Source organism: Chondrus crispus, genomic scaffold (assembly GCF_000350225.1).
Source record: "Chondrus crispus Stackhouse genomic scaffold, scaffold_141, whole genome shotgun sequence".
Lineage (NCBI taxonomy): Eukaryota > Rhodophyta > Florideophyceae > Gigartinales > Gigartinaceae > Chondrus > Chondrus crispus.
Window position 1 is genome coordinate 87,428 of NW_005179007.1, and position 10,292 is coordinate 97,719.

Genomic DNA, 10,292 nt, shown 5'->3' on the forward strand with positions numbered 1-10,292 from the left:
ATTCTTCCGTTGACGAAATTGCTCTAGAAACCGAGAATACGCTTGCTAAATCCACTGCTAAATCCACTACTGACATGAAACCGCACGAAAGACAAGCCGCGGCTGCCAAAGAAGCGTATCTCAGGCGATTGGATATTCTTTCAACCATACCGCATGATCTTGTTGTGGAGCAAGTTAGAAATAAGTGTCCCGGGTGTGGTTCCATGTTTCAGTCCGACACTCCAGAGCGACCCGGGTACGTACCTCCGACTGTCGTGGAAGAAGACCCGCTTCCCGATCCAGTTCCAATTACTGAGGATGACGAAGCACCACCCAAGCTTCCGAAAATTCAAAAGGACCCGGTGTGTCAAAGATGTTACCGCTTAACCCACTACGGCAAAATTGAGAGTCACTTGCGCGTGAAGCCAAAGCGAACATTTCCATTGCCCCGGACGTCGAGTTTATCGGACAAGACAGATATAGAAAAAGAGTCTTCCGGAGACGGACTGAGTGAGCTTTCTCCAAGAAAGTTTCGAAGGACTTTGGAACGTCTTCGGAATGTGAATGCTGTCATCATCTTCCTGGTGGATATATTCGATTTCCATGGCACTTTTATTCCTTCTGTGGAAGACATCATCGGACAGAAAAACCCTATTATACTGGCTGTAAATAAGGTCGACCTGCTTCCAAAGAATTACAAAGCGTCTCGAGTGGAAGGATGGATCAAACATGAGTGCTCGGTCATGGGGTTGCACGACGTGGCTGGAATTCACTTAGTTTCGTCGACGAAAGGAACAGGTGTTGGAGAACTGGTTGCTGATGCTTTACGAATTGCTAAGCAACGGCGGTCTGATGTGTATGTGATTGGTGCTGCAAATGTGGGGAAGTCTTCTTTTATCAATCGACTTATGCGAATTCGAAAGGGAAAGGGGAACGGTAGTCGCTCTAAAGATGATGGGCGTCCTCGTCGTGACAAGACATCACTGGGCACCATAACGACAAGTGTTGTCCCTGGGACGACGCTAGACGTTATCCGTATTCCCCTCGGTGGGAAAGTGAACCTGTATGACACGCCCGGCTTAATGATCTCGCACCAGTTGACAAACTTTTTAGATGCCAAAGAGCTCCGAGCGGTGCTTCCCTCAAAATCTGTGGAAAACGTCACTTTTCGGCTTGCCGAAGGCAAAGCGATCTACATTGGTGGGCTGGCACGACTCGAAGTGGTATCTGGGAAGCCTTTCTTTTTCACTTGCTTTTTTGCGCCAACGGTGAAAATACATCCAGGGCGAGCCGACGGGGCACATGAATTTCTTCATCGACATGTTGGTGACTTTCTTACTCCCCCCTTTTCTGAGGAAGGGCTCGAGAAACTTGGGGAATGGACGAGCAAGTCATTTACCGCTGAAGGACAGAGCTGGAAAAAGTCATGCGTGGATATCGTATTGTCTGGATTGGGATGGATATCTGTGACAGGACCTGGGAAGGTACGGTTGAGGATATGGGTTCCAAGAGGTGTCGGGGTTTTCACAAGGGAGCCATTGATGCCGTTTGAAACGGATGTTGGAGTGAGCAAATATACGGGGTCGACAGCGGTGAACAGGAAACAAATGCGCAAGTCATCCAAAAAACGAAAACCCGATGATTTTGAGTAATGGGAAGGTGGCGTGCGATATGGGTCAGAACCCGTACGGCGAGGAAACTGCAGGACCTTACAGAGACGATGATTAGGCAGTTTACAAAGACGCGATGACATCTTTCAGAGGTTCGAGCTCTTTCGGGGGTAAGAGGTTGAAGAGCCAGCCAAAATACATAAAGTGTCTGAAACACGTGCTAAGATGAGCTTCAGCACGACAGGCTACAATTTCGTCAAGATGGGAGTGAAAAATGTGAGCGTAGACACGGAAAAGACGACGCATAATGGTTTTGACGATAGAGCCGTAGTTTTCTGGAAACTTGGTCTCCTCCATAGAAGGGAACATAGCCTCATTGGATAGTTGCTTGTCGACCCAATCCATGAGCAAGCCGATGTATTTCGGGGCGGAGACCTTGACGGCGGTCTTGTGGCGGTCATTATCTGCCCACAGGTATTCGTATTTTGGGGAGGCGCACATAACGGGGCAGGAGGAGGAGGTGCATTTGTCGCACATAGAACCGTAGATGAGGTTGACCTGATTGAAGAGGTCGACGACGTTGACGCTGATCCAGTCGTTGACATCGTAGCCGTCGGGAACTTTGACAGCCTCTCGTAAGTTTCCGGTGTCGAGAGAAGCCTTCAAAACTTCATGTGCGAGTTTGTGTACTTCGTAACGTGGGTTGGAGGCCTCTATCTTGCGGCGCGGCTTGAAAGTCTTGTTGCGGTCAAAGACTGAAAACATGGTTGAGGAAAGGAGAAGATGCTTGAGTGGAGGTGAAAGTGCAGAGTGAGCGCTAGACGGGAGGGCAGGTAGAGTGCGTTGTGTCGAGGGAAATGATTGTGGGTGTGGGGTCGAGTCGGGTGGAGGGAAAGGGGGATGCTACGGAAATATGTCGATGAAGCCAGTGGCTATGTTTTGGGATTAAATTTGGTCAACTCCTCGCTAGCGCACGTCCCACTCTCCCTGCACGCTGGCCTGCTGGCATGCTGGCATGCTGGCATACTGTACCGAGCCGGACAGTACTTCACTGCGGCGTAGTACTGTAGGCTACAGTCTGTAGCCGCCGAACCCCCGCGTTACAGTAAATTATCCGACATGCACTTGTACCCTTCCTGGCCGGGGCAATTTGGGAATTTTTTTGGCAGAGCCCCACAAGTTTTGAATGTCACTATCCCGAGCAGCCAAAAGTGTCCGTTCCAGCCAGTCGGGTGTCCATGTGCCATCCACGAGGAAAAGACGCTGGCAAAAACAACCTGTTGGAAGCCATTCGACATTTTCCGATACGTGCCAAAAGGGCTCAAATGACAAAAAAGGGCAATTTGGTGATTTTAGTTATGTACTGGAAAGCGATGACAGAGATTCCATAACTTTCTCTTCAGCCATCAAATTCTTACTGAACGCTTGCCTCGACAATGTTCTACTCATTGCTGCGCCGAATCTCGCCCCAGAAGTCGGAGAAAAACGTTCAGGCTGTGGGGGAGACAGCGGGGCTGGGGATGTTGGTTCAGCTGCTGACTTTGTACGGCGATTCTCCTTCGAGAATCGCATCTGGGCTCGACTGCGGTCCCGCTGTTCCTTCTTCTCAGTTTTGAGATGCCTCTCAGCAGCAAGTTTTACGTTTCTCTCATTTCCGCTTTCGGTTATATTGTCCAAAGTCAAGTACAGAGCAGGTGTATCTTTTTGCAACTCCACACTTTTCTCGCTGCCTGCGTTGGAACTTTTTATGTTCGAGAAATGCGTGATTGTCATAAGGATTTTATTTCTACTTCTGCTTTTGCGCAAAAGCATTTCCACATCCCTACGTCCCGTTGGAGGCTCTTTGCCAGCCTCCAAAGTTTTTTTGAGCTGACGAAAAGTCCGATTGTCGCGGTCCCGGGTTTATATTTGTCACATTTAGGGAAGCGACTTTGCCACTTTTTGGGTCACATGTGACCGCATCTGGTGCTGGTCTCTTCAGCCTGTTAAGAAAGGAGTAGTCCATTGGCCATAACCCCGAATTTTCGAAGCTTAACTTATTCTTATCCACCGTGAGACCACTGTAAGCCAACATCGCCACCATCAGATTTGCACGCACACCTCGCATGTCGAGCGTTGTTTGTTCATGAATCATATCCTGGTATTTGTGCATCCCTTTTTGAATGCACTGTTTATGTCCTGGTCGCAGGGTTGCAAGAAGTGAGTCGTATTTGAAGGAGACTGAACGACTTCGCACTTTTTTTTGCTTGCACGACTCGAGCCACTCGAAACCTTCTCGTTACGAGTGACCGTCAAGAGTCACACAGCAGGAAAGCTCCTGGGGTAGGGTCTTCGTCACAAATGTATCCACATGCTCTATCACAAAGGAAATGAGTCTCTTTTCCATACTTCCCCTGTCTGTTGTAATTATTACGGTTCCCTTCTCAAACCACATTTTTTGAGACAATCTACTAGATTGTACGGAAGGGCATATTACTTCGGTCTGTTTGAGCGGAGAGATCCATCCGCTCATTACATTCTTTCTTTCTACAATGAAAAGAGAGGAATTTGCGACCAGAGGCCGAGACGGCCACCACAATCGTTATATGCTTGTTTTTTTTCTAGCTTGACAAGCCAAATACCCACCGTGATTAGTGCGTGAGGACCCAAATACTTTTAGTTCTTACCCTATATTGACAGTCCACAGCTGTCTCGTCGAAGTTCCCAAGGCCGGAGGGGTCGTTGAATGTACCAGGATTAGCATGTTGCACTTTTTTCAATGCATTTGAAAAGGTTGACACATGGGTGAAATTTTCAGCCGCCAACTTTGCGACGTCTTTGTTCTCACTTTTTCGATAAGTGACGTCTCTATTCACTTGCACGCCAATGGCGGATGGTGTCTTGAGACGGACTGCCAGATTCTGTGCGAAATCCTGGACGTTTGTCAGACGCTATCTGAGTCATTATATTTCTCATATCTCCGTTTGAGTGTGCAGAAACCTTTTCTGCCGCGTATACAATCCTTTTCTTTATCAAAGTTGACTCTTGTTCAGTAAAAATTGTGCGCAGTCCTCTGCGGTGGGCTTCTGGCGATAGAAGGGCGTTGAGTTTGGATTCATCACGCTCTTCTACGGCGTGATAAATCCGATCTTCTGTTGTGCGAGGTACATTTGTCGCTTTCACGACGGCAGACCGTTTAGTACGTGTACGAAGGAGTGCGGTGGCTTTTTCCAGCTGCTTGTTCATGAATGCTGTGGTATAAATACCTTCGTCCCGACCACTCGGAACGAGGGGGGTTAGAGGTGAGGGAGCGCGCGACGCTGGGTTACCCACGCGCGGATAAAAACCGTACGGATGGACTCGAAAAGAGGGAAGGCTCACATGGCCGGTGACGCGCAGCCGGTAGGTGGTGTTATAACCGGATGGCCGGTAACGGGTTAGAAGCCCGAGCTAAAGGAAAACCGGAACGGTGTTAGCACTTAGCCGTAAAGGGAAGGGAGGCAAGTCTGCCTCCTCTTTACTGGGACGGGGCAGGTGCCCCCGGTCTTAACCCCTAAGTGGGACGCCAGGACACCTGTCCTGCTACAGTAGCTGTTACTTACTGTATACCAGCTACTGTACACAATTAATAAATTTCTGCCATTAACTACTAATTACTAGTTATGACCGTACGGATTACACACGTGTAGCCGGTGGAGTATTACTGTTCTCCGTACCGGCCACCAGCTGTAAATACAACTCCTTACGGTTGTGCTGGCGCTTACACCTGAGATCACTGTACGCCGGGGCAGCAGCGGTGGCGCCGTCGCCTCCGCGCAATTGTACTATAAATGCGTCGCGTTCCTGCCTCCTTTTTTCGATTGCACGCTGCATGCGCATGGAGAGTCCCATGACGCACGAATACTTGTAGTCAAAGTCATGATGGCAGTGCTGTAGAAGACAGTTTTACGAGCATTGAGACGCCGTGGGGCTACAGGAGTTTGAATTTTGGCGGACTTCTGCATCGCAGGGCAACGAGGGAGGACGAAGGAACTTGTATGACTATCGCTAGCATGGCAACGGGGTGTACTTGAAAATCTGGAAGAGCAATACTAAACATTCCCAAATTGCCCCCGATTCCCAAATTGCCCCGGTCAGGAAGGGTACAGTCTGTAGCCGCCGAACCCCCGCGTTACAGTAATTTATCCGACATGCACTTGTACAGTGCGAGTTCAATCAAGAGCTGCACAGTGTACAGTGGGTCCTACGCATTAGTGCCGCTTTTGTTTGTGCCTCCATTCCAATAGTGCTGGCCCAGACGCACGAACACGAAATGTGCCACGTGTCATACGGTTCCGGCTGTTATGCTACACTGTACCAATGACGGATGCTCGAATGCGTTTTCACCTACACCGCGAGACAGGATATGTTTGCAGAGTTGAGCATGTCTTCCGAGTGACCCCTCCCGCACTATCCCTACCGCTCTCCGTTCGCTACGACGCACTCCAGCTAGCCACCTCTCTCGTCTCAACATTGTTGTCGTTTCGCCTAGTATGGCGAACCAAATGTCGCATAAACACCTCACACACGGCGGAGGGGTGTTTGCGATGTTCGGCGGAAGACCCCGGATCGGCGTACCGAGGGTCTTGAACCAACCAACGCCACCGGAAGAGGGCCGGTAGCGGGTGGTAAAGCGTGGTCGGCGGGGACGCGCGCGTAGGCGAGTGGATCGACGTCTCGACGCCCCGGAGCAGTACCGGTTGACGATCCGGTACTGACGGGCGGAGGCGGATCGCAGCTCGCCGCGGTGTCGCGCGCGTCCACTACCCACTCGGTGGTAACTACTCGCGGAACGGCGGTGTGCGTAGAGTAAGCTGGGTGGTCGACCGTCGGTGGAGGGCTGCCTGTCCTCGGTCCCCTCCGTGTAGCATATCCTCCTCCCGGAATTAGATTTAGATTAGATTTGCAGCTGTAAAGCCCGAGCTCTACAGTACCTCAGCCCGCGCGCACACGTGTAGTGTCAGCCCCGACGGCTGACAGTATTACAGTGCAGGCCGACCTGCACTACAGTAGCCCACTACAGTACATCGGTACTGTAGTGTTATCATAGACAATTGTGTACATTAAATATGAGCGGACCGCCGGCAGTGGAGGGGGGACAAGCACAGACTTGTCAAGGATCCTCCACCTTGGTCCGCCCGCTTACTCTCAGGTATTTTCCGTCCGTTTTACCTAGGAGTAGCACCGCGCGCGGGTTGAGGACGCGCGCGGCACGCCCACGAGCCGGCTCCGCCTCCGCCCGTCGGTACTGGATCGTCACCCAGTACTGCTCCGGGGCGTCGAGTCGTAGAACCGCTCGCCCGTGCGCGTGTCCTCCCCGATCCCGCTCTACCACCGCTACCTCGAGCCCGTGCTCGGTACCGTGGGTGGGCCGTGCTTCTGTCTTCCCGCCGATCGGGGTCTTTCCGAACTGTCAGTACTCACCCCCCCTCGTCGTTGGGGGTGATTATACTACACTCCGCCGGCGGTCGCTCCCTATATTTATTGTACAAGTTAATTAACCGTCTACAGTACAGTACGGACTGTACTGTAGTCGGCTTACTGTAGACAGTGCGGGCCGGCCCGCACTGTAACGCTGCCAGCCGTCGGGGCTGACAGCGCACGTGTGGTACACGTGTTGGTGCGCGCGCGCTGTAAGGTATGCGCGCGCACGCTGTAAGGTCCGTACCTTACAGCGTTAGATCTAATTCTAAATCTAATATAACGACGTCGGTAGTTATGCTACACGGCCCCCCCCTTAAGCGGGAACGTCCGCGTTCACGTATGTGGGTCGAGGGGGTACGCCTCTCCTTCACGCCCGTCCTGATTGCCTCCGGATATCCTCTATCTCCTTTCCGTGGGGACTCCTGCCCCGCTCCGTAGTTCGCCCTGTGCCCCGCACGTTATCGCCGATCTCATCGCGGAGAGGTGTCCTCGTCGTACCGCCGCACACGCCCGTGCGCCGTCCCAAGCTGTCCGTTGTCGCTCTCGTCACTAATCCGTACTCCATTTTGCGCGGCTCTAGTCAATCACCTTCCCTTTCTGCCTAGTTACTCATTCAATCCACAAATCCCCGAGCCCACAGCCAGTTCGCCATTCCCACGTTGCGCGTGTCGCTGCGCCCCTTGTATGCCCTTACGTGTGCATCCGCGCTAAGGCGTCCTCCCTTCGACGCCATCCAGTGGTACAGATCACTGCTGGCGTGCGCTACCAAGGGCTACTGTAGCGCCCTCCGTGCCAACTGGGGCCCGTATTTGTCCAACGTCAACCCACTCTCGGTCCGCCATATATCGATCGAGAACGCGCCCAAGCGCGGCGCGCAGCGACAACGAATCTCCGAGCATGGCTCGTCCTCTCGACGTGATGCGTGGAGGGTAAATGGTCGTGACGTCAACCCGAGATATCTCTCTCGGACGCGGGATAGTGCGGCGGTGTTTGCGTGCGAGATCGGCATTCTCGGTAGCGAGGCGATCCTCCTCCGGGTGGCCAATTTTGGCTCGCCGTCCCCGTCGTCGTGGGTGGACTCCTCTTAGTATGTCCAGCGCCTGTCCCCTTTAGCGCTGACGCCCCTGTGCGTGGTCAGCGCGAGTGCGCCCGGCGCCCGGCGGTGGTAGATCCGAGAAACCGTCCTCATGCCGTAGGGCGTCTTGATGTACGCGATGTCGCTCTACGGGAGCGAGGTGACTTGTAGCGCTGAACGGACGGCGCGCAGCGGGTTGCGCGTTGCACCGGCCCGCACGCGCGCGACAGCCCCTCGACATTAATCGAAATTGCCAAAAAATCTTCCAAAATTAATTTTCCCGCGAAAATCTTTTTTTCAAAAAATCACCGCACAGTCCATGATGTCAATGCAGACGTTGTCATCGTCCCCAGCTCGGGGCAGACGCGCTTCGTGTGACCTCCTCCCGTTATTCTCAGTCCGTCGGAGGGATGTCCATCACACCCGCGTCCCACGAGTATCCGTATATACAGACGCCCATTTCTGGTCCGCACCGGATGCAGTTGTGTTCATACACCTTCACATTTCTCGAACCTGCGTCAGCGCCAACGTCGCCACTATCACGATTCGGGGGGTGTCCGTTCGTCGATCAAGTCACGCGAGGCGACCTTGGTGCCGGAAGCGAAGTCGACGGGAAGGGTCCGGCATTTTTTTCGACTGGCGCACCACGACATCTCCCCAACTCTTTAGCACAGGGGCGTGTCGTCCGTTATGGATTTGGCAAAGCGTCCAACGTGACAGGCCTCTATTGACGCCCCCCTCTGGCGTGTGCGTTCTTAATTCCTTCTCGAAAGACGTTCTCTGCGAGCAGCGCGCACCTTCTATTCCTGCCTCCTTCGTAGCTTCCCGCTGCTCCCTACGTCCGGTGGCCGGCAATATGACCGAGGTGCTCAGCCCGCTGCTCTACTACGTACGCCGCGGGCGACCCTGTGACGTTGTCTTCCGGATGCACACGCTATTGGACTCGGCGTACCGGAGCAAATTTCCCCTTCTTGGCCGATCCCCATAAAAGGGGTGGCGCAAGGATGTCTGGTAAATGACCATTATCCTTCCTGGGGACCACTGTAGCGGGTACGTCGGCGTCACCTGATTCCGCGTCACCCCATTGCGGTTTATCTAATTGCGACGGACCACATTCTGAAACTCAACAAGGCAGTGGTACTTCAGTGTCGCTGGCAGCGTGATGCGGTGGTAGACGACTCCGCGCTCGTGAGACCGACTGCCCTTCGAGTACGGGGGTAAGAACCTCGCTCCAGTGAATCACCACATCGACTTATGGCCAACCGTGCGCCTCTCTGCAATTTGGGTGTCAGAGGAACTGAAAGAGGGGGAGCCAGGTGTCGCCGACAGGACGGTTATCCTTCCTCTCCCATAGTTTGCAAATCGTCGGAGAAGTTTCGTTGGCAGTGGTACGGTCATCGGGGAGCGCCAGTTGCAAGGCTGGTAGTTTGCAGCTCATCTCTCTTGCGGAACTTACTCGTGACTGATTGCTCGTTCGATTTCGCTCGTTGTGCCAATTCGGGGCGCATGGTGGGTCGTTACTGTGTACGCGAGAGTCGCGCGGCGCCGCGCGACCGACGGATCCCGGGCTCGTCCTCCGGGGCACTCGTTGATCTCCTGCGTTGGCGTCTCTCGCGGCCGCTCAACTCCGCGGGTGGGGGGGGCCCGCTCCGGTTTACGACTCACCCCCCGCAGTTGTCTGTAGTCGGCGTGGTAATTCCCCTGAACGTTCCATTCCACTCGCGCTCCTTTCCTCCGGCGCTGTGACGAGTAGTTGACGCGTTAGGTTACACGGCGCGAGGGTAGGCGGGGTTGTTCCCGGCGTTCCCTTTTTCTGATCGCAGCGATGGCGACGAGCGGATTGCCTCGTTCGCACACACGAGAGAGGTTGCCTGAAACTTCGGCGCCGCATCCGGTCGCGGGGATGCGCGTCGGCCGTGCTACGTCCCCCGGGCCGGGGGACGACTCCAGGGCCGTCGTTCTCGGCCGCCTTTTTGATCCTGCGCCGCTGGTTCGAGGGGTTCGCGTGTCTCCCTTCGTCGCACACAGTCCCTCGGGAATGACTTCAAGGTCGTTGTGAAGGGGAGTACCGCGGTCCTCACTCGCGAGTAGTCGGGCAACTCGGAGTCACGCCGAGCGCCAACGACTTCTCGGTCACGGGAAATGCTCCGACGCGACATCACCGCACGCGACCGCGGCGGCCTTTG

At 53.9% G+C, this 10,292-nt stretch overlaps 2 protein-coding genes across 2 annotated transcripts; one reads left to right on the plus strand and one right to left on the minus strand.

The window, feature by feature from the left end:
• Positions 1–74: 74 nt before the first annotated feature.
• CHC_T00002510001 (hypothetical protein) lies at positions 75–1,631 on the plus strand. The gene has a single exon (XM_005713485.1). It carries the CDS (start codon positions 75–77, stop codon positions 1,629–1,631), a length of 1,557 nt encoding a protein of 518 aa, XP_005713542.1.
• An 81-nt stretch (positions 1,632–1,712) lies between these two features.
• Positions 1,713–2,354, minus strand: CHC_T00002511001 (hypothetical protein). Its single transcript, XM_005713486.1, has one exon. The coding sequence runs from the start codon at positions 2,352–2,354 to the stop codon at positions 1,713–1,715; it is 642 nt and encodes a 213-aa protein (XP_005713543.1).
• Positions 2,355–10,292: the final 7,938 nt, after the last annotated feature.